The sequence below is a fragment of the Oncorhynchus nerka genome, linkage group LG22, assembly GCF_034236695.1.
Source record: "Oncorhynchus nerka isolate Pitt River linkage group LG22, Oner_Uvic_2.0, whole genome shotgun sequence".
Taxonomy (NCBI): domain Eukaryota; kingdom Metazoa; phylum Chordata; class Actinopteri; order Salmoniformes; family Salmonidae; genus Oncorhynchus; species Oncorhynchus nerka.
The window spans coordinates 68,072,767-68,097,846 of NC_088417.1; the positions used below are offsets into that span (position 1 = coordinate 68,072,767).

General features: G+C 41.4%; 1 protein-coding gene and 1 long non-coding RNA gene across 2 annotated transcripts; one reads left to right on the top strand and one right to left on the bottom strand.

Moving 5' to 3' along the window:
- Nucleotides 1-118: 118 nt before the first annotated feature.
- LOC115105538 (E3 ubiquitin-protein ligase RNFT1-like) lies at nucleotides 119-17,214 on the bottom strand. Its single transcript, XM_029627703.2, is given in 10 exon segments — nucleotides 119-1,428; nucleotides 1,628-1,729; nucleotides 1,939-2,004; nucleotides 2,139-2,297; nucleotides 12,505-12,658; nucleotides 12,860-12,960; nucleotides 14,783-14,859; nucleotides 14,954-15,197; nucleotides 15,200-15,425; nucleotides 17,078-17,214. Coding segments are annotated over 10 exon segments (1,290 nt in total). The 5' UTR covers nucleotides 17,104-17,214; the 3' UTR covers nucleotides 119-1,293.
- A 141-nt stretch (nucleotides 17,215-17,355) lies between these two features.
- Nucleotides 17,356-21,594, top strand: LOC135563809 (uncharacterized). Its single transcript, XR_010460544.1, has 2 exons — nucleotides 17,356-17,443; nucleotides 18,102-21,594. It is a non-coding gene; the product is annotated as an uncharacterized LOC135563809 (long non-coding RNA).
- The last annotated feature ends 3,486 nt before the right edge of the window (nucleotides 21,595-25,080 follow it).

Genomic DNA, 25,080 nt, shown 5'->3' on the forward strand with positions numbered 1-25,080 from the left:
TATGATTGTAAATAACTGAAAAACAAAGTTGGTTCATAACAAGCTTAAACAGGTTAATGTATTATATCATTAGTGTAAATGCTCAGGGCCAATTATTAGTAGGCTATAATAAAAATAATTAAAAAGCATTTTATATTTTATTTAATTGTTGATGGAAAGACTTTATGGATGAAAAACATGAAATGGTTTCACTACATAATGAAATATGGTAGTAAAATAGATACATCCTTTTAAAAACCAGAGTGGAAGAATGCAACTGCATCATCACTTTAGAAAAATAATTTATGGATCAAACCAATCCCACAACAATCAGTTGTGTTGCATATTTGTCATCTGGAAAACAAATCTTAAAAAGCAGAGATATCAGACTTAATCTGAAAATAAGAAGCCCCCCAAATGAATAATTTTAAATATCATCAACCTTTGTGTTTGTAATTGCTTCCCAACGAGGAGAGTACATTTAGTTCTTTAACCACCTCGGTCGATCCGGACTGCCTCTCAGACACAGAATGGAATCCCTTTGCAACATGTTGGAACCTTTGCAACTCAAAGAGAGAAGTGTTTGAAAGACTGGGTATCTACCAAACACAAAACATAACACGTGTGATCCACATTTGTTCTAACTTTGAAGGGAGTGACATAATACATCTGATTAAAATACTACTATAATATAAATATCCCTCACCCCACGCCTATTTACCGGTAGAAGGAACCTCCAGGTATTCCCTGACTAGCCTGGTGCCAGATCTGTTTGTGTTGTCTTGCCGCCCTCTATGGTCATTATTGTGACATTGACAATAAAGGTAGGAGCTGGCAAAAAAGCACAAACTGATTTGGGATCAGGCTATTCCCTGACAGCTCTGTCTAATAAAGACAGAGGCTGTCTGTTCTGTTCTTCTAGGCTGGCCGTCAAAACAAAACATGATTAAATCAGATCATGATAAGAAAAGATACATGTTTGAAAATAAAATCAACTAAAAACAGCAAAAGGGGTCATGCAGAGAGAGAACCAACTTCAGTCAGTCAGTTAGTTGTGTAGAAAAGTGATGGTCGGAGAGGGAGTTGCAGTAACATGCCACGGTGCTGAATGCATCCCAATCACAAATTTTATGTGACCTTACTGACGTTGGCAAGTAGTGGGCACAGCCCTTAATGAATGGAGGAACGGTATGGTCATCAGCTTCACAAGCCAATGAGGAGTGGAGTATTGCGGTCAATGCAACTGTCATTCACACATCGCAAACAGTGTCCGTAAGTCATAGGCTCTCCACTTTCCTTCATCATCTCTTTCGGTCAGTAGATCTGGAGGTAAGGTGTGGTGGCCCCGTCCCTCCACTTGTGGACCTTGTCTGTGATGGCCGTGCGACAGAGTGGACACGTCTTCTCCCGGTTAAACCACAGAGCAATGCACTCGTCACAGAAAATATGCTGTCATTGAGAGAGAGAAAATAAACAAGCATCCTCAATCAAACCATGCTACAATAAAGCACATACAGGCAGTTCTGTATGTGTGTGTAGCCTCAGATACCAGCTTTCTAGTGCCCGGTAACTGGTTAAAGAGTAAAAAGGCACAAGTTCAAAAAAGTCTGCGATGTTTATTCTGCAGTAATGTGGTGGTGTATCTTACCTGACACAGGAGGGCTCGAGGGTTCCTGTATTCTGCCTGACAGATAGGACAGATGTCCCCAGCCTCACTGCACTGGCTCCTGGTGGCTGCTGCCCCCGTGTGCTGAGGAGGAACAACAACACATGTTACTATCCCACACAGTCAACAAACATCTCAGATCCAAACTACTTACAAGGGTCCACATTATACTGACCTGATCTATACATGAACAAGTTTTTCAGCATGTTCAAGACAAGTAGTCACTTGTCAGGCAACCCACATACCACCACTAAGAACATTTTTGACATGTTGATCTATTTAAAGTACTTTACCTCGCCACTGAGAAATAGCCTCACAGTTTTCTGGAAAGACCCCCACTGTCCATACAATCCTAAAAGCTGAATTGAAAAAGTAAGAGTTTAGTACATTTAAACAAAAGGTGTAAATAACAAATAATTTCCTCTACTAAATGAGCCATTTTGAAGCATCCATATTTGATCCATGATATGTGGTACAGTTGTAGGTCAGCCACCTTGAGTATGAAGTAGACCAGAGCCAGCAGGACTCCCAGGGTGAGGCCAGTGTTGCCATCCACCTCCTGGTAGGTGATCAGGTAGCGGAACCAGAGGGGGATGGGGGCCACAGACTGGTACACCTGGCCCACCTCTTCAATCAGCATGTACCACCGCCCCTGGGGACAGCGAGTCATGAGTGAATCAATGCTTTCCCGCTGTTGATCCCCTCCAAAATGGTGAAAGATCACACCAAAAATCAGGCTTTTTGTATTTGAACAATATGATTGGCTGTTCATTCAACCACGCTCCTCACGAGTCACAACTTCTCAAGCACTGGAGCAGTACATAAATTGGCGCGTTCACACAGCACACGCAAGCTGTCCAGAGTAAAAAGAAGCGCTCATCAATCCACTCACTGAGCTTATTCATTTAAGGGAAATTGATTCACAAAAGTTAAATGTTCAATAGTGAACATACTAACAATAGGCTGGCTAGTGGCTACTGTTGATAGTCTGCAAAAGGACAATTTAAAAAATAACATGATTAGGGCGTCCACCCACGGTGCTCAGAATGACAGAAACCACATTTACATTATGGTAATTCATCTTAACAGAACATGCAAGTACAGGATGCAATGACGTGTCTTTAACACGAAATTTGAAGAAGTTCGAATAACTGTCCACATTACTTTTCTTCAGCCAAGAATAAAGTAGAGTAAAGAACAGCAAAATCACTAGTAGATTACTGTCCGAAAAACAAACTTAAGTGGCATTGACCCAACAATGATAAAGAGTGAATATGCACAGTGTGCACTCACTAGAGATATGACCGATGCTCTCCTCTGGTGCCAATAAGATAGACTATAGGCCGACTGTTGTTTGCTCAATTGCCAATTTTGATAACTAAAAGACAGATGAGTCTTTTCATTGTTTTGTCTTTACAGCAATAGCAATTTGCTTTCAAAACGATGTTTTTCCACAATTGAATTTTGAAATATTGCGATATGCCTGGCTGGGCCTCTTTTCACAGACAGTCGCAACTCAACAATCATCTATTTGGTACTTGCAGTGTGTGCAGCCTTTCCCTCCGACTGTAGGCAATGTGATTTAAAATAATCCTTTTGGTTTTTTAAGGCTAGGGGAAGCTTATGATCCTCTCTGGCCAAATAATGACTTGGTAGCCTTTTTTTAATGATTTGTATTTATTTCTGTATTGACAGGAGTAAGCTAATTAGGCTATATAATTTTGGCAATTTAATTCAATTTACTGAGGGAAAGCATAGCTTCCCCTAGCTTTATGGGCACGCTGCCTATGAGCCTATGTCAATCTACTATCCCCCATAGTAGAAAAGTTGACCTATTCCATTAGTCAGCTTGTCAAAAAATAAATAGCCCAAACAGACTCTTGTACAGTTGTGCGACGATAGATCCAAAATTCATACAACCAGTAGGCCTAGGCTATATACATTTTTTAAAAAGCAATGAGTCTGATGTAACAGATCAGAACCTTTAGCTTAAAATGTTGATATGTTGATAAACAATTGTGCACCGCCCTATGGGACTACCAATCACAGCCGGATGTGATTCAGCCTGGATTCGAACCAGGGACAGTAGTGACAGCCCTTGCACTGAGATGCCGTGCCTTAGACCCCTGCGCCACTCAGAAGCCCAAACCATGATGGGTCAAATGTATTTACATCAACTGGTATTTCCGTCAATGAATAGGCTAAAAAGATTTATGGGATTAGGATTTTTTTTTTTTTCTGCAATTGACTAGTGCCAATTATATTTTGACATGTATTTAGTTTTTAAATTGTCCAAATGCTGGCTATTACCAGTTTACGGAATTCCTGAGCTATATACAGTCGTATGAAAAAGTTTGGGCACCCCTGACATTTTCCATTATTTCCATTTATAAATAATTGGGTGTTTGGATCAGCAATTTCATTTTGATATATCAAATAACTGATGGACACAGTAATATTTTAGTAGTGAAATTAGGTTTATTGGATTAACAGAAAATGTGCAATATGCATCAAAACAAAATTAGACAGGTGCATACATTTGGGCACCCCAATAGAAAAATCACATCAATATTTAGTAGAGCCTCATTTTGCTAAAAAAAGAAAAACAGCCTCTAGACGCTTCCCATAGCCTCTAATGAGTGTCTGGATGAAGGTATTTTGGACCATTCCTCCTTATAAAACTTCTCCAGTTCAGTTAGGTTTGATGGTTGCCGAGCATGGGCAGCCCGCTTCAAATCATCCCACAGATTCTCAATGATATTCAGGTCTGGGGACTGGGATGGCCATTCCAGAACATTGTACTTGTTCCTCTGCATAAATGCCCGGGTAAATTTTGATCAGTGTTTTGGGTCGTTGTCTTGTTAAAATATCCAGCCCCGGCGTAACTTCAACTTTGTGACTGATTCGTCAACATTATTCCCAAGCATCTGCTGATATTGAGTGGAATCCATGCGACCCTCAACTTTAACAAGATTCCCAGTACCGGCACTGGCCACACAGCCCCACAGCATGATGGAACCCCACCAAATTTTACTGTGTGTAGCAAGTGTTTTTCTTGGAACGCTGTGTTCTTTTGCCGCCATGCATAACGTCCCTTGTTATGACCAGATAACTCAATCTTTGTTTCATCAGTCCACAGCACCTTATTCCAAAATTAAGCTGGCTTGTCCAAATGTGCGTTTGCATACCTCAAGCGACTCTGTTTGTGGTGTGTGTGCAGAAAAGGCTTCTTCCGCATCACTCTCCCATACAGCTTCTCCTTGTGCAAAGTGTGCTGAATTGTTGAACGATGCACAGTGACACCATCTGCAGCAAGATGATGTTGTAGGTCTTTGGAGGTGGTCTGTGGACTGTTTTTGACCGTTCTCACCAACATTCGCCTTTTGCCTCTCCGATATTTTACTTGGCCTGCCACTTCTGGCCTTAACAAGAACTGTGCCTGTGGTCTTCCATTTCCTCACTATGTTCCTCACATTGGACACTGACAGCTTTTTTGTAGCCTTCCTCTAGTCTAAACCATAATGTTGAACAATCTTTGTTTTCAGGTCATTTGAGAGTTGTTTTGAGGCCCCCATGTTGCCACTCTTCAGAGGAGAGTCAAAGAGAACAACAACTTGCAATTGGCCTTAAATACATTTTCTCATGATTGGATGCACTTGTCTATGAAGTTCAAGGCTTAATGAGCTCATCAAACCAATTGTGTGTTCCAATTAATCAGTGCTAAGTAGTTACAGGTATTCAAATCAACAGAATGACAAGGGTGCCCACATTTTTGCATAGCCTATTTTTCACATCTCATTTAATTTCATACAACTTAATATTGCTACACTAAAAATCTTTGTCTGGACAATACCCCAGTACTCAGCTTTTATTAGAAAATGAATGGCATGCCACTGTGATCATTTTCTGTGACGACAGAGTAAATTATTATGCAGCCTCAGAGGGGTGCCCAAACTTTTTCATACGACTGTAAATTAATGTATTATTTTCTACATTCATTTTTGCCACATTCATTTTATTACAGATACCTTAATGCATACTTTTTTATGTGAGTATATTGAATAGTTTTCCTTAAAGCATAATTTTTTTGAAATGGCTAATGTTACTATCCCCACTACAACAACAACAAATACAAATAAGTAATTTTCTCCTTGAAATATTTAATTGAAATAATGTAGAATTTGTGAATGAAGAATTTGTCTTGTACACTGCTCAAAAAAATAAAGGGAACACTTAAACAACACAATGTAACTCAAAGTCAATCACACTTCTGTGAAATCAAACTGTCCACTTAGGAAGCAACACTGATTGACAATACATTTCACATGCTGTTGTGCAAATGGAATAGACAACAGGTGGAAATTATAGGCAATTAGCAAGACACCCCCAATAAAGGAGTGGTTCTGCAGGTGGTGACCACAGACCACTTCTCAGTTCCTATGCTTCCTGGCTGATGTTTTGGTCACTTTTCAATGCTGGCGGTGCTTTCATTCTAGTGGTAGCATGAGACGGAGTCTACAACCCACACAAGTGGCTCAGGTAGTGCAGCTCATCCAGGATGGAACATCAATGCGAGCTGTGGCAAGAAGGTTTGCTGTGTCTGTCAGCGTAGTGTCCAGAGCATGGAGGCGCTACCAGGAGACAGGCCAGTACATCATGAGACGTGGAGGAGGCCGTAGGAGGGCAACAACCCAGCAGCAGGACCGCTACCCCCGCCTTTGTGCAAGGAGGAGCACTGCCAGAGCCCTGCAGAATGACCTCCAGCAGGCCACAAATGTGCATGTGTCTGCTTAAACGGTCAGAAGCAGACTCCATGAGGGTGGTATGAGGGCCCGACGTCCACAGGTGGGGGTTGTGCTTACAGCCCAACATCGTGCAGGATGTTTGGCATTTGCCAGAGAACACCAAGATTGGCAAATTCGCCACTGGCGCCCTGTGCTCTTCACAGATGAAAGCAGGTTCACACTGAGTACATGTGACGCCGTGGAGAACGTTCTGCTGCTTGCAACATCCTCCAGCATGACCGGTTTGGCGGTGGGTCAGTCATGGTGTGGGGTGGAATTTCTTTGGGGGGCCGCACAGCCCTCCATGTGCCCGCCAGAGGTAGCCTGACTGCCATTAGGTACCGAGATGAGATCCTCAGACCCCTTGTGAGACCATATGCTGGTGCGGTTGGCCCTGGGTTCCTCCTAATGCAAGACAATGCTAGACCTCATGTGGCTGGAGTGTGTCATCAGTTCCTGCAAGAGGAAGGCATTGATGCTATGGACTGGCCCGCCCGTTCCCCAGACCTGAATCCAATTGAGCACATCTGGGACATCATGTCTCGCTCCATCCACCAACGCCACGTTGCACCACAGACTGTCCAGGAGTTGGCGGATGAACAGGTGAATCGCAAACTGAGTGGAAATCATCCTCAATTACAGGGACACAATTCTGAATGTGGCAAATGTAACTTTCACAACCATCTTCCTGAAATTGAGAGCTGTAAAGGTTTTCATAAAAGGAATTGACAAATGATGATATTGTAATGGGACCTTTGCATAAAACATCGTTAATTTTGAGTGCAGTTATAGATTTTCTTCTGTAGTTTCTCTTTTCAAGTGCAAAAAAGTAACTAGTGTTTTTTTCCCCCCTCTTCAATCCATTTTGCTCTTGACCTTACAAAGGCGCCCTTTGCCAGATCCGTGTAAGTCTGTTCTAACTCTAGTTGTAAAGACCTGAACACAGACTCCTCTTCTTCAGATAGATTATCTTTCTTTAGAAAACGGTCAAGAACCTCCATCAGGAGCTAGCCAGCTAACTAGCAAGTAGTCTTTGTTAGCCACGGCTACCGGTCTTCACCTTTAGCTCGGACACCAGCCAGCTTTAGCTCGGACAATACCTGCCAGTCTGCACAGCGCGATATCAAGCCAGAGCATATCGGACTGCTTCTCTCTACCACATCACCAGATTCCTGCCGCTCTGGATCATTACACCGGATCATCGCAGCTAGCTAGCTACAACCGAGTGGCTACTGTTAGCTAACGCCTCTTGCCCAAAGCAAGCACCAGTTAGCCTTGAGCTAGCCTCGAACTAGGCCTATATACCAGCTAATTCTAGGGCTACAATACCTCTTTGCCAACTGTTTTGTGTATGTCCATTACATGAAATCCAAATAAAAATCTATTTAAATTACAGGTTGTAATGCAACAAAATAGGAAAAACGCCAAGGGGGATGAATACTTTTGCAAGGCACTGTAGATGGGTTGGGTGACAACGTCACGAAAATGATGTGCACACTTCCATTGGGCATAAATCAGCCTGTTGTGATTCTGTATGGCCAGATTGCTAGCAAGAATGACACTGCCACATGGGGAATCATACCCAGCTAGCGCAGTGGATCTGGGCCGATTCCGTCTGAGAGTCAGGGCACTCGGCTGAGAGTCAGACTTGGCCGACGTCATGTGGGCCGAGTCTAGGCCGCCTTAGGCCGTATTACTTATGGCTAGGATGCGGGGATTGAGCTCAGGACGATTCCGGTGAGAGTAATCTGGCCCAAATGTATTACTTGGAGCTCGGGCCAATTGGGGCTACTCTCTGGCAGATAATTATATAAAGGAGTGTAATCAACATTTAATTATTTATTTTTCCATGTTTTTCCATTGTTTCTGTGATCAAAAATTACAATTTAAATTGAAATTAAATAGTAATGTAGTATTTTGATACTCTGTGCAAGGCAACTGATAAGCATGAAAAACTTTGAGGATGGAGCCTCCCGAGTGGCGCAGCAGTCTAAGACACTGCATTGCAGTGCAAACTGCTTCAGATGTTGGTTCAACACACGTGTCGGCCGTGACTGGGAGACCCATGAGGCGATGCTCAATTGGCCCAGCGTTGTCCGAGTTAGTGGAGGATTTGGCCAGCTGGGATGTCCTTGACCCATCGCTGTATTTATTAAAATTTGCATCAAGCCAATTCTGGGGGGGGGGGGGAATTGGCTAAATTCCGGTAGACGGAAACGACCCAATGTACTTGGGCCAATTCTGGGCAGTCATTCATTTTGATTCCGGACAGAGTCCGACACCGGGCCGATTCAATCAGTTCTGGCCCCCGGAAGAGGGCCGCTTCTGGGCCGATTCCTCATTGCTAGCTGGGTAAGTGGCTTATTTCAGCATGATTTCCTGTCAATGCCAATATGTCAAAAAATATTGCTAACTAGCTAACCAACAACTGTAATGATGTATTTGAAACAACAAGTGGTCATTGTGCAAATGTATTTGTTTTCAATAAACATTGGCGATGAAATATAGCTTACATGTTAACAATCTAAACTGTTTTGCCACATGGTTGCACACATTTAGATTTTGTTGCCAAAGCGAGAGAACACAGGTATTGTGGTTAGTGAAGGGTAAGACAGTTGAATGTTAATCATGTTTAAGATTGAGTGAACTGCTAATATCATTAAGGAACAGAAATGATCCCCTCAATTCAGGTTAACATTATTTGCCTGTTGTTCATATTGTGTGTCCGCCTACAGTATATTGCTTCTGTGTGTGTGTTCAGAATACTCCATATTGCTACGGCAATGATACTATGCCATCTCTGTAATAACATAGCAGATCCAGGAAAGCAGTACTTTAGTCAGCAAGGAAGAGAGGGGTGTAGACAGGACAGAGCAAGAACACATGAGAACATAGAGAGACGGGAGGCCCACACAAGACAAACAAGGCACATTCCTCTCAAGTCAGAGGAAGTAGTACTTGCTAAACATTACCTCTCAAAAGAAGAAAGATGCCACTTCTGACATGTCCTGTGTGTATAAATTGTTAGACCTTGATATGTTCCCATCACTGAAGGCAATCATACAGGCCGCGCTGACAATCCCAGTTAACAGCTATGAGAGATCTTTCAGTGCATTAAGACGTCTACAGGAGGCCAGTGACCCAAAATAGAATGCATCATGACAATTGACAAAGATATACATTGGGGCAAAAAAGTATTTAGTCAGCCACCAATTGTGCAAGTTCTCCCACTTAAAAAGATGAGAGAGGCCTGTAATTTTCATGAAAGGTACACTTAAAAAATTCCAGATTTTTTTTTCTCCAGAAAATCACATTGTAGGATTTTTTATGAATTTATTTGCAAATTATGGTGGAAAATAAGTATTTGGTCAATAACTAAAGTTTATCTCAATGACAGAGGTCAAACGTTTTCTGTAAGTCTTCACAAGGTTTTCACACACTGTTGCTGGTATTTTGGCCCATTCCTCCATGCAGATCTCCTCTAGAGCAGTGATGTTTTGGGGCTGTTGCTGGGCAACACAGACTTTCAACTCCCTCCAAAGATTTTATATGGGGTTGAGATCTGGAGACTGGCTAGGCCACTCCAGGACCTTGAAATGCTTCTTACGAAGCCACTCCTTCGTTGCCCGGGAGGTGTGTTTGGGATCATTGTCATGCTGAAAGACCCAGCCACGTTTCATCTTCAATGCCCTTGCTGATGGAAGGAGGTTTTCACTAAAAATCTTGTGATACATGGCCCCATTCATTCTTTCCTTTACACAGATCAGTCGTCCTGGTCCCTTTGCATAAAAACAGCCCCAAAACATGATGTTTACACCACCATGCTTCACAGTAGGTATGGTGTTCTTTGGATGCAACTCAGCATTCTTTGTCCTCCAAACACGACGAGTTGAGTTTTTACCAAAAAGTTATATTTTTGTTTCATCTGACCATATGACATTCTCCCAATCTTCTTCTGCATCATCCAAATGCTCTCTAGCAAACTTCAGACGGGCCTGGACATGTACTGGCTTAAGCAGGGGGACACGTCTGGCACTGCAGGATTTGAGTCCCTGGCGGCGTAGTGTGTTACTGATGGTAGGCTTTGTTACTTTGGTCCCAGCTCTCTGCAGGTCATTCACTAGGTCCCCCCGTGTGGTTCTGGGATTTTTGCTCACCGTTCTTGTGATCATTTTGACCCCACGGGGTGAGATCTTGCGTGGAGCCCCAGATCGAGGGAGATTATCAGTGGTCTTGTATGTCTTCCATTTCCTAATAATTGCTCCCACAGTTGATTTCTTCAAACCAAGCTGCTTACCTATTGCAGATTCAGTCTTCCCAGCCTGGTGCAGGTCTACAATTTTGTTTCTGGTGTTCTTTGATAAGATCTTTGGTCTTGGCCATAGTGGAGTTTGACTGTTTGAGGTTGTGGACAGGTGTCTTTTATACTGATAACAAGTTCAAACAGGTGCCATTAATACAGGTAATGAGTGGAGGACAGAGGAACCTCTTAAAGAAGAAGTTACAGGTCTGTGAGAGCCAGAAATCTTGCTTGTTTGTAGGTGACCAAATACATATTTTCCACCATAATTTGCAAATAAATTCATTAAAAATCCTACAATGTGATTTTCTGGATTTTTTTCCCTCATTTTGTCTGTCATAGTTGAAGTGTACCTATGATGAAAATTACAGGCCTCTCTCATCTTTTTAAGTGGGAGAACTTGCACAATTGGTGGCTGACTGAATACTTTTTTGCCCCACTGTACATACTAACACGCTTGGGAAATGTCTAATCTTTATGGATGGACTAACATCCTAGTACAGTGTAATATAACTTCAAACATTGTGAATATTTAGTTGGAGAAAGGATTGCATGCTGGTATGTAAATGCGTGTAAAATTGTTAAGTGTCATTACTACAGGGGTGTTGCAGGGGGTCTATTTGTTTTTTGTAGGTATAAATATTGTCCTGTAGCTAATTGACCTCGAATCTGTGATTTATTACCACAAATATGATAAAATCATGATTTTCAAGTGTATTTGGTGCCTGTGTTATTATTTTGGAACTGCACAGTGCGCACAGCATGACTAGCTCACATTAGTTAGCAGTAATGTGACCAACATCAACATGAGGCTTTTTTGTTATTGCCAATCAAATATTGGACATGGTTTATGAAAACATTGCAACAAAATTATACTTTTTTCAACTATTTTTCTTCATGGAAAATTACGATATAGTCATGCACTTGTATTTTGTACTTGCTAATAGATTTAAAAAATATATTATTGACACCATATTCCATTGAATTAATATTAAGAAGTGTTAATTATTTGGCATCAGGAGAGCAAAGAGCATGGAAGAAAGCAGCGAGATATGCAACATAGAGTTATGTTTCTGCAAAATGTTCACTGCTAGCGGGCGGGGCACTTCATTTCGGTCACACAGGATTCAGCCCCAGGTCTTCAGGACTGAGCCCCGGATGTTCTGAATGTCTAGTGACGTCCCTGATATGGTCTAATTTCCTTGAAAGTCTACTAAAGTGAGACTTTGTCCTTGTGTGTTTCTTGGCCATTTACACTAACTAGGTTGTTTTTCAATGTTTGAGTTTGCCTCAACTGCTAGCGAAGACACATCTATCTGCACACTGTCACTGATGGTTTGCTTGAATTCCCTCATAGCCACAGTAACCTCCCGCCCTTAAAGGGAGAGCAGGACATTTTATCTGTGATATTTTGGTCAAAATATTTTTTTTTGCAATTTACTACATCACTACAAAGCATGTCCATCTGTTTTTTTTTTCTTGTTTTTTTTTGTAATTATTGCAGAAAAATATTTTGGCAAGTAAAAAAAATAAATACTGTATGAGTGGCTAGATTGGCCAAACCCTCCACTAACTCGGACGACGCTAGATTTAAAAAAAAAATCTACCTGCCACAGTGGCTGGTGGACTAAACGTTGGTTTTAGGCCCTGATTTTATCTGCACCATGTCCAGGACACTAGAAATTCTGTTCAGGCCAGTACATTTTTAGCCAACGTGCCCGACTGGGCCTTATCAAACACCTGGAGAGGGAGAGAGAGCATCCTTCCTTGCTTACCTGGGCTCTGAATGTCACCAGGTTAGATGGTAGCAGTAGGATAAGGCACTTGAACCCCATGAAGAAGAACTTGAGCATAAAGTTGGTGACACCCACCGCCCATAGGACCTCCCAGAAACCCAGGGGTTCAACAGCTGGGCTCAGGAAAATTAGGCTGAGAAAGAGAGAGGGAAAGATAGATGAGAGGATGTGGATTACGTATTATGCTCCCAGTCCTGATGTTTTTAATGTTTGTCAGTTTTGTGTATTAATCTTACCACGCTGTGAAGCCAAAGGCAAATTTCCACATATTGCGTACAATTATTTTGATTCTATTCTGGTCTGCTGTGAGCATGTGAAGTAAGGGGAAACTTACCAATAGTAAAGTGACTCAGCGAGAAATGTGTAGTAAAGCAGAAGTGTGGAGGACGCGAGGAAGAGGAGCAGCCATACGCACTCTATTTTTGACCGACGATCCTGAGGAGAAATACACTGAAGACGATCAGATTCAGACTGAGGAATGAGTATAAATTAAAGCAATGGATGTATAAATTGAGAATTTACAGAACCAGTCAAAAGTTTGGACACACCTACTCATTCAAGGGTTTTTCTTTATTTGTACTATTTTCTACATTGTAGAATAATAGTGAAGACATAAAAACAATTAAATAACATATATGGAATCACATAGTAACCAAAGCAAGTGTTAAACAAATCAAAATATATTTTATATATTTGAGCTTCTTCAAAGTAGCCACCCTTTACCTTGATGACAGCTTTGCACACTCTTGGCATTCTCTCAACCAGCTTCATGAGGTAGTCACCTGGAATGAATTTCAATTAACGGGTGTGCCTTGTTAAAAGTTCATTTGTGGAATTTCTTTCCTTCTGAATGTGTTGATGCCAAACAGTTGTGTTGTGCCAAGGTAGGGTTGGTATACAGAAGATAGCCCTATTTGGTAAAAGACCAAGTCCATATTATGGCAAGAAAAGCTCAAATAAGCAAAGAGAGTCCATCATTTCTTTAAGACATGAAGGTTAGTCAATCAGAAACATTTCAAGAACTTTGAAAGTTTCTTCAAGTGCAGTCGCAAAAACCATCAAGCGCTATGATGAAACTGGCTCTCATGAGGACCGCCACAGGAAAGGAAGACCCAGAGTTACCTCTGCTGCAGAGGATAAGTTCACTTAACAGCCTCAGAAATTGCAGCCCAAATAAATGCTTCACAGAGTTCAAGTAACAAACACATCTCAACATCAACTGTTCAGAGGAGACTGTGTGAATCAGGCCTTCATGGTCGTATTGCTGCAAAGAAACCACTACTAAAGCACACAAATAAGAAGAAGAGACTTGTTTGGCCAAGAAACACGAGCAATGGACATTAGACCAGTGGAAATCTGTCCTTTGGTCTGATGAATCAAAATGTTTGATTTTTGGTTCCAACCGCCGTGTCTTTGTGAGGCGCAGAGTAGGTGAACGGATGATCTCCGCATGTGTGGTTCCCACCGTGAAGCATGGAGGAGGTGGTGTGATGATGCTTTGCTGGTGACACTGTCGTGATTTATTTAGAATTCAAGACACACTTAACCAGCATGGCTACCACAGCATTATGCAGCGATACGTCATCCCATCTGGTTTGAGCTTAGGGGGACTATTATTTGTTTTTCAACAAACACCTCCAGGTTGTCTAAGGGCTATTTGACCAAGAAGGAAAGTGATGGAGTGCTGCATCAGATGACCTGTCCTCCACAATCAACTCAATTGAAATAGTTCAGGATGAGTTGGACCGCAGAGTGAAGGAAAAGCAGCAAACAAGCACTCAGGATATGTGGGAACTTCCTTATTTTTAACCTTTATTTATCTAGGCAAGTCAGTTAAGAACTAATTCTTCTTTTCAATGGTGGCCTAGGAACAGGGAAAGAACGACTGATTTTTACCTTGTCAGCTCGGGGATTTGATCTTGCAACCTTCCGGTTACTAGTCCAACCCTCTAACCACTAGGCTACCTGCCGTCCTTGAAGACTATTGGAAAAGCATTCCTCATGAAGCTGGTTGAGAGAATGCCAAGACTAGGCAAAGGGTGGCTACTTTGAAGAACCTCAAATATAAAATATATTTTGATTTGTTTAACACTTTTTGGGTTACTACATGATTCCAAATGTGTTATTTCATAGTTTTGATGTCTTAACTATTATTCTACAATGTAGAAAATAGTAAAAACAAAGAAAAACCCTTGAATGTGTAGGTGTGTCCAAACCTTTGACTGGTACTATATATTTTCTTCCATTAGTGACTTACCTGAAGAAAGACTTGGGTTTGAATGTTCTTATTCGCATAAAGAAAAGTTGTAAACAAGCCAACTCCAACAGCTAGACCTGCAACAAAGTCATGGAAGAGATGTCAGATAACCTTACAAGATAAATATAAATTTGTTCCTGACTGTATATGTTATAATTACCTGAAACTTACCTAGGGCATGCTGGATGACTAGTTTAGCACCGAGGATGATTATGAAAGGAAGACTCTTCTGAACCCAGCGGAAGAGGTAGCGCAGTTCTGAGAAGGAGGTGCTGGGCTCCCCTGACTCCAGATCAGCATCAGCTGGGTCTGTCTCACTGGGCTCACTGTGAGAGTGCTGGTGTCCCCCACCATGTGAATGGGAGTGGGAACTGGTTCTGGAACTGGCTCTGGACCTACGGGATGATGCCCCCCTCCTCCACTGGGCTCCCCGGGCCCACTGGAGAGAATAGGTACCCGGACTTCATCACTGGCCTCTGGGATGACAGAGCCCCCGGTAGCCCCTGCTGGTGTCCTGGTCAGTAGCTCTGGCTGTATAGTCAGGGACAAGCCATTTCCTGCCTGATGGGCTCCTACCTCGCTGGAGTTAGGTTGCATCACAGTTGGTGATTCCCTCGATTTCAACGTTCTTCTGGAATCACTCCTTCAACAAATAAATTGTTTGAGGTAAAGAGGAGAGACAGAGGATATAGCCTAGTTATAACGTGCAGGTGCTAGCTAACAATCTTGCTAAGTTAGCTAGGCCTAGGAGAGAGTGGGGTAAGTTGAAACAACATTGTTTTTAGGAAACAATAGACTAAATTAATAATTTAACCAAATATTTAGGAAGATATCATCATTTCATGGAGTCTGAAGGAAGTAACCACATGGAAAAAGTGGTAAGCAAGTGAGGTTCAAAAAACTGATTTTCACCAAGTCAAATTAACATATTGTGTTAGTAGTTTCATGATGCTTGTATCTAAACCAAAGTACAGAATTGTAAAATTGTTCTATAAACCTTTTTGAATCTCTATAAGCTTCCATATGAGGTCGTAAACCTAGCACGAATGTGCATCATTGTAGCTGTGTGGGCTAAGATAGTCAAATGTTTGTCTTGGGGTATGTTGAGCCAATGCCCATTGGGCAAGTTGAACAATTGAAGTGTTTTCTTCCCGGGTGTAATGCAAGACATTATTGCTGGGATATCAGGTAACAACAGGGCCTGACCTATGTCAAAAGTGTTTAAAAAAGTACAAAGTGTTTGTTAGGTGTTAAGCCTGTGTTAAAAGGTGCTTCAAATTATTAAAAGACAAAAAAAAGCGATTGTGATGAATTGTGTTTGGGGTACGTTTTTTGGACAAGATATGTTCTCAAAACTGTAATGTTTACATTAATTCCGATTATTTCCAGGGATACACAACATCCTGTAATATATGTAGATGTCGTTGTTAGAAATAATACTACAGTATATTCCCCGTGATGGAGTGATGCTGAATGTAAAAACAAAAATCGCTAAACATAACCCACTCTCCCCTACTAGCTAGACAGCTGCTCGTGGCAGATAGATCTGCACTATCATCTCGAATTTATGTGCTTTCCCGGTAATACACTGGTGTCCCCAGTGCACCAGCTCGTACATAAAGCATCCTCCATTCAGGCTACAAAGCATACTTAATTAACTAGATTTAACTAGATTAACTAGATCTTAATTAACTAGATTTAATGGCAAGCCGATCCCAAAAAATGCAAAATTATCTGTCTAAAAACATAATTTTCCACCATCACTTTCGGATGTTCGGACAATGTAGGTTGCACACGGCGTTCAACAGACTATTGCGCAGATCTACCGGCCACATACTACTAGGTTACTCCCCTACTAGCTAGCTACAGGTTGTTATTGACAGCTTAATAACGTTAAACCATTGTAACGCAGTCTAGCTAATGTTACTTGGGATGGCTAAATTACAGTCAAAGATTCAGGGCTGTGTTATCACCAGTAACGTTATATCAATACCCACTTTTGTACCAGTCTAACAACTGTTTTCTCTTTTGTTTACATAAGTAGTGACAATTAGCTAACGTTTGGTAGCATTTAGCTAACGAAACATAACTTTGTGACAAGCTGTCTGATCAACATTACAATTGACACTGACAGCTCTTTGGCAAATAGAGGCTGTTGACACTGATGAGATGAATGGCAGTTACTATAGCTAACTGTATATTGTTCGTTAGACTTCAAGTGACAAATATTCTCTATCAGCTAGCTAGGCTAACGGTATGTTTCATTAGCAATGCAAGCAAAAAGGCTTTAAGTACCTGTCATACTGAGTCCGGAGTTTCATGATAAGCCACCGTTCTCCATCTAATACGCAAAATTAACCAAAAATGTAAATAAAAGAAACGATCTAAAAACAAGCTAAGCCATAAGCCTATCGTTTGGAAGACATCTTGAATACGACAGGCGGCAGCATCAGCGTCGCGAACTGACGTAAAATTGGTAAAAGACGAAAGAGAACACCAGAGAACCAACTCAGCGAAGCAGTCGGTGAATGGGAAATAGACAAATATATCGTTTTTATATTTACTTCTAATGTGATGTAGGCTAAGCAACAAACATGTATCCCATAAATCAATCCCCTTCAATTAATGTTTGTTTCGTGCAGCTCTACGCCAGAAGAACAGGTAGGCTATAGTCACAGGCTCAATGGCAGATATGTTTTCTTCCCCTTTGGTTAAGTTTAGGGCTGAGGTGAAGTAATCTGATCCTAGATAAGCAACCAACTTGAGCGTCCCCAGCTGCAGTAGGCTAGTCGACAACAGACATCACATTAGCTTAGTGTATTTCTGAGTGACATGTTGTATTGCGGGCATATTTCCCTCGTGGCAATGTCTGTCAACTGGTGATGTTACAATGAATATGATAAGTGCTTAGTTGAGTCATATTCAGAGCCCCCTATGTAGTTATTGTTCTGTTGATGCTTGTTTAATTGGTTGGTGGTTGGCTTTCTAATGGAAGTTTTACAGTATTATAATCTGTCCTATGATCTTGACTAAAGCTCTCAAATGTACAGGAAGGAAAGACTTTTAAAAAATACATTGAGGTGCTGTGTGACTTTAAATATACATATTCAGCGGTGTTTTGAAGTGCTATGATAATAGCATGTTAGGATTTGCAATAGCTGTGCAGGGTTCAACATTTCACCCTGGGCTGGGATGCTATGAACATTGATGTCCTTCCATGTTAAGTTAACATGCAAGAAACAAAGAGCATTGATGTCTCTGTGTGCAGTGTATTGTTATTTCCTGATCATGCATGTATGTTTGCTCTATGCTTCTGCAGTGGGCAGTGGATCAAACCCCTTCAACAGTGTTCATTTAAAAGAGGAAACAAGCCCATCTCATCTGAACCTGAACAGGCTGTTAATATTCCTCTATTACCTGGGTCTATAGCCTCGGTCCCCAGGTGCTGCTGGGCCCCATGCCAGCCATCTGTTCCAGCAGGCACGGGGCCCGGCTGTGCGGGGCTCATCTGCAGCTAAGGCCAGTGGCAGGTGATCTCCCATTGTGTAATGGATGAGGCCTTCCCGCTGGAAGAAAGGGCAGCTGCCAGAGTGATACTCAGATTTATTTAGAGATGTTCATTCCCACACATTCTCCAGAGACTTGAATGATTTAACACACACCAAACAATGTGAGCTCATGTAGAAAACCAAAACATTTAAAGGATTTTATCACATCATTAATAAATTATCATAGATATGATCTGCATATTCTATTCTGTACCTAGGCTAGCCATACACATACTGTATAGATACTGTATGACACCTCTATAAGCGGATAAAACTTGTCCTGACATGTTGTCCATCTATAAAGTCCTAAAGTATACCTCTTTCTCAATCCTCCACAGAAGAATCTCTACAAATACTGTCTGTGATTGATGATATCTTCCTCTGTAATCCCTCTCTGACTTATTTCTCTGAGAGGTTGTATTCTTTATTCTAGGTCTCCAGGGTTGCCTCTACAGTGAAGCACAGGCTAATATGAGCTGCAGCGCAAGCCTAGCTAGCTGTACCCAGTCATCATCCTGAAAGGAGGTTAATGTGGTGTGGCTGTGAGCTACTTCCAGTTCCCCTGCCTCTCATCCGCCTGCCTGCCTACTCACTGCCATGTAATTGTGTTATTACGTCGTAGGATTGTCAGAGGACTCCTGGGCCCCAGTGAAGATGTCTGAGCACGGAGCAGCAGTGCCTGTGGAAGTTAACTTGACATATAAATTGCTATCTGACTACCCGGAGATAGATAAATGCATCTCGCCAGAGAACAGATGCAGGGAGCAGTGACCTGACATCGCTTTTGACAGACTCTATGTCGTCTCTTTCGCTTCTCCCCTCATTTATTTTCTCTCACTCACTTGCTGTCTCTCTGTTCACTTTGTCAGCTGCTGTTTCTTCCTTTGATATCTTTACTACAAGAGTTTCCACTGACGGAAGAGTCTGAACCATGTTTGCCATGGGATTACTGGGCTTTGTAGGAGTAGAGACAGGTTGGGGACAGTTGGTTATGCATTGTGGTGAATTGACTCATGTTGTTGAGGTCACAAGTCAGGTCACAAACGTCATCATGAATATTTAGGTCAAATGCATATTGAATTAGCCTGGTCTCTTTGTGCTGTTTTGCCAACGCATATGATGGGACTAAGCTAATGATGTATAACTTTCCCAGATGCTTAGCAATGACCTTGCAGTAAGAAAAGGAACCATCAGCTTACAGTTACATTGCATTCAGAAAGTATTCAGACCCCTTGACTTTTTCCACATTTTGTTACATTACAGCCTTAATTCTAAAATGTATTAAATATTTTTTTCCCCTCACCAATCTACACACAATACCCCATAATGTCAAAGCAAAAACAGGTTTTTAGACATTTATGCAAATGTATATAAAAAAACGGAAATATCACATTTACATAAGTATTCAGACCCTCTACTCAATACTTTGATGAAGCACCTTTGTCAGTGATTACAGCCTCGAGCTGATCGTGGACTACAGGAAAAGGCGGACCGAACAGGCCTCAATTAACATCAATGGGGCTGTAGTATAGCGGGTCGAGAGTTTCAAGTTCCTTGGTGTCCACATCACCAACAAACTATCATGGTCCAAACACACCAAGACAGTCGTGAAGAGGGCACAACAAACCTTTTTCCCCTCAGGAGAGTGAAAATATTTGGCATGGGTCCCCAGATCGTCAAAGATTTCTACAGCTGCACCATCGAGAGCATCCTGACCGGTTGTATCACCGCCTGGTATGGCAACTGCTCGGCATCTGACCGTAAGACACTACAGAGGGTAGTGCGTAAGGCCCAGTACATCACTGGCCAAGCTTCCTGCAATCCAAGACCTATAAAATAGGCGGTGTCAGAGGAAAGCCCATAAAATTGTCAGAGACTCCAGTCAACCAAGTCATAGACTGTTTTCTCTGCTACCTCACGGCAAGCGGTACCAGAGCGCCAAGTCTAGGACCAAAAGGCTCCTCAACAGCTTCTAACCCCAAGCCATAAGACTGTTGACAATTAATCAAATGGCCACCGGACTATTACATTGACCCTCCCCCTCCATTTGTTTTGTACACTGCTGCCACTCACTGTTTATTATCTATGCATAGTCACTTCACCCCAACCTACATGTACAAATGACCTCAACTAACCTGTACCCCCGCACACTGACTCGGTATTGGTACCCCCTGTATATAGCCTCGTTATTGTTATGTTATTGTGTTACTTTTTATTATTTTAAATTCTTTACTTTAGTTTATTTGGTAAATATTTTCTTAACTCTTCTTGAACTGCACTGTTGGTTAAGGGCTTGTAAGTAAGCATTTCACGGTAAGGTCTACACTTGTTGTATTCTGCGCATGTGACAAATAAAGTTTGATTTGATTTGAGTCTTCTTGGGTATGACGCTACAAGCTTGGCACACCTGTGTTTGGTGAGTTTCTCCCATTCTTCCCTGCAGATCCTCTCAAGCTCTGTCAGGTTGGATGGGGGAGTGTTGCTGCACAGCTATTTTCAGGTCACTCCAGAGATGTTCGATCGGGTTCAAGTCCGGGCTCTGGCATCTCAAGGATGATAAATGAAAACAGGATATGCCTGAGCTCAATTTCGAGCAAAGGCTCTGAATACTTATGTAAATACGTTTTTTTTTTTTTTTGCAAAAAAACAAATATGTTTTCGCTTTGTCATTATGGGGTATTGTGTGTAGATTGCTGAGGATTTTTATTCTTTAATACATTTTAGAATAAGGCTGTGACATAACAAAATGTGGAAAAAGTCAAGGGGTCTGAATACTTTCCGAAGGCACTGTATGTTTTTCAAGATGATGTAGTTCACATCAACCTCTGTATGTTGTTAATTAAGGAAACGTGGTGATGATGTTATTGATTCTATCTTCATACAGTAATTCAGCTGATCACACGCGACAGTACATGTCTAGTCATTGTGCTCTGTTTATTGCAGCAAAACAGAGCAGATTCTGCGCCTCCATGCTCCAGCTCTTACAGTGACAATTTAAATCCAGCTATGTTTGTGCAGCTGAGGTGTCACGACTTCCGAACAAGACGTCACCGGCTTTCTAGTCACCACCGATCCATGTTTCATTTTCGTTTTGTTTTGTCTGTATTACACACACCTGGTTTCAATTCCCATATCATGTTCCTTATTTAACCCTCTGGCATACATTTCTGTTCTCTCCGTGATTGTTGGTGTCTTAATGGTTGTTGTAGGTGTTAGTTTGTATTGCTTGGATTTTTGTGAGTAAACTCAGTTGTGTTGCTCAAACCTGTGTCCTGCGCCTGACTCCGCTACATCTCTGCACCCAATCGCTGACATGAGGAAACAAAAGAGTTGACGACTGATCGATAGCCTGTTAGTTTGTAGAGATGTTGTTGTATGTATGTATGTGTGTGTGTGTGTGTGTGGCTTTTTGAGGTCACTCTTACAGCAGTCTGGAGACCCTCCAGTTGTCAGGGCATTGTGTACAGGAACACCCCATCTGTTATTTTGCAGTGTGGTGGTGGACTGGGCAAGGTAGGACCAACAGGGCCAGATAGACACATCCCAGCTAGCACATTTGGTTCTTTGGAAGTTGTGGGAACGTATGTTTTTGTTTTCATATTGGTTGTGGGAACAAAGCCATATGTTTCCTTACCGGTAAAACTTCTGTGAACAGATGTGAAAATGTTGCCTGTTCTGGGAACATTTATTTTCTGTTTGCAAGTTTTCCTGGGAGAATAATATAAAAGAAGAAATATAGCATGTAAGTCAATAATTGTCAATAATTGTCCTATGGTTGTGTGTGTGGGTGAGAGGGTAGCTATGTGTCTGTGAATGTGGGATTAAATATGGGAGGTGGGGATAAGCTTGGCTTGGGTGGGGTAAAGAGGGAGAACAGGGAGGGGGTGGTGGAGAGGGATGGATTTGGTTTGGGAGAGAGAGAGAATGACTTAATTATACTACAATGTAATTGTATTTCTGTTTTCTTTTTTTATGCCTTGTAAACCTGTGGTAAAATGAATAAGAGTTCTGGACAGATAAGCAAAGGATGTCGAAACATTATTCTTCCTTGTTTGCCATTACAATTAAGATTTAATGGTGGTTATTGGTGAGAATGGAGAGGGGCTATATCCGGGGTGTTGGAATGAGGTGCTGGGAGGGCATCAGACACTCATCCCATCTCAGTCTCTCTGAGGACCCACTCACCCCAAGTAGACCTCCATCAGCCAATATACTTTGATTTAATTTATAAGGTAATATAAACCAACCACAGTATTTAAGGGTCAGTCTTTCTTCAAAGGTATGTACAATGTATGTACAATGTCTGCATCCACAGTCTTTTTTTGGGGTACATTAGGAGAGGAGTCGGTGCTAAAAAGCCCTAAAAAGGTATTGCACCTCAAGTACAGATACTTAGCTTTTTGTTTTCTATATAATTATTTTGTGTGTTTTTTGTTAAATGTCTGCTCAGCCCACATGCTCTATATATATGTAATGTATACAATACTATGATCCTCCCATTCTATGGAATGCCCACCACTCTTATATGTCATGTCTGTTCAAGTGTTTTACTTGGTTCTTCAATGATAGACAGAACAGATATGGTCAAGTTTGATTCTATACAAGTAAAGACCAACCAAATCTAACTTATCACATGGAATATCCACGGGCTCTATGATGGGGTAAAAAAACATATGGTTTTCTCAAACACCTAAAGAGATTGTCAGCAGATGTGTACTTTAAAAGAAAAGGATACATTTAAGGAGGAGCTGGGTTGGAGAGGCCTACGCTGCCACCCATTGTAGTAACAGCAGAGGTATAAATAACATTTCCCTTATATCCCAGCATACGGACCAAGAAAGCTGTTTTCTAATCATGAACTGTACCTTACCTGGTGAAAATACACATTGATTTCGTTGTATGTGGGGGGTAGATATAATTTAGGCTATATTCAATCAAATCCAGACAGGAACTATTATTTTAGCAGGTGACCTAAATCATACATTTGATAAGATTAACAGGCTTACTAATAAAAAAGGCACATTTAGGGAGCCTCCAAAGAAGCTGAAGAATGTCATCTCTATAAATCATTTACAGGACACCGGGATATTACTATTCCCAAATATAAAATACTATTCATTTTTTTCTAAAAGTAAGAAAAGCTTTTCAAGAATTGACATTTTTATTTTAAAAATGCACACAACAATTTACTGGATTCAAAAATGAATGATATAGTGATATCGGATTATTCTCCAGTATCATGCTTCATTACACCAATAGAAAATACATTTAGCGACACAATTTGGAGAATGGTCAGAGCGCAACTCCTGGATCTGAATTTAAAAAAATATATATATAAACTTTACCATTACAAATGTAGACATAGAGGACAGAGAAAAGCCAACCCCCTATATAATTTGGGATGCCTTTAAGGAGTACATTAGGGGGAAAAGCCCATAAAAAATATTTACAAGGTAAAGAACCAAATAAAATAAGCAGGAAAACAATATTCTACCTCTGAAGAGAGCCAACAACTGCAGGTTGAACTCAAGTAAAGCATACTATTTATGTCAAGGGTGTGCGTACTGGTAACGGAGTCAGGTGCAGAAAAGAGTCGTGAACAGGCGCACACTTTATTGAGGCAGGAGAAATTAACAGACGGACGCCACTGCGTCAAAACCACCAGCCAATTGGCAAAAGTGCAAAACGCGCAAACAGTCACAATATTTATGTTCAAACAAATAAACATACCTCGTGACAAAACACGGAATATACGAACACCAGTCTGGCGCGTCAAACATGACACGTACCACAAAGACATGAGGGGGAACAGAGGAATAAATACATGCAGTGTGATTGGGAAATGCAAACCAAGTGTGCAAAACAAGACAAAACAAACGGATCAATGAAAAATGGAGCGGAGATGGCTCGAAAGCCGGTGACGTCGACTGCCGAACGCCGCCCGAACAAGGAGAGGAGCCGATTTATGCGGAAGTTGTGACAACTTAATGGCAAATAAACCTGGTAAATATCCAGCAGCTCTCACAAAACAAATACATGTTAAACCAGTTATAATTTTAAAATATAAAGAAAATAAGCGGTAATTAGAAACTATGCAATTAATGACAATTGTAAACATTTCTATGCCAGTATATATAAATCAGAATTAACAAAAGTGGGACGGATCTTAAAGTCTTCTTAGACTCAACAACTTTGAAGCAACTGTCAGCAGACAAAAAATAATACTTAAAAACAGAGATCACCCAAGAAGAAATATTAGATACTGTTAAAACATTTGCACAGAGAAAGGCACCAGGAATGGATGGCTTTCCCATAGAATTATATTAAACATTTTGGGACAAAGTCACCCCCTATTATCTTTCAAAAACAGTCCATCCTCCAGTAACGAGTGTGCTGAGAGTCAGGAAGCAAGTTCAGGGAGTGAGTGTTTTAATAAATAAACGTAACATAATCAAACCACGAACAATGCACAGACTTGAAACAGATACAATGACACCTGGGGAAGGAACCAAAAGGAGTGACATATATAGGGAAGGTAATCAGGGAAGTGATGGAGTCCTGGTGAGTCTGACGACAAGCAGGTGAGAGTAATGATGGTGACAGGTGTGCGCCATAACGAGCTGCCTGGTGACCTAGAGGCCGGAGAGGGAGCACACGTGACACCTCCGTTGTTTACACAATGGAAAGGTCAAATTCTTTATTATCAAAACATTTAAAGAGCGTGGGCGACGGAGAGAAACAAAATCATGC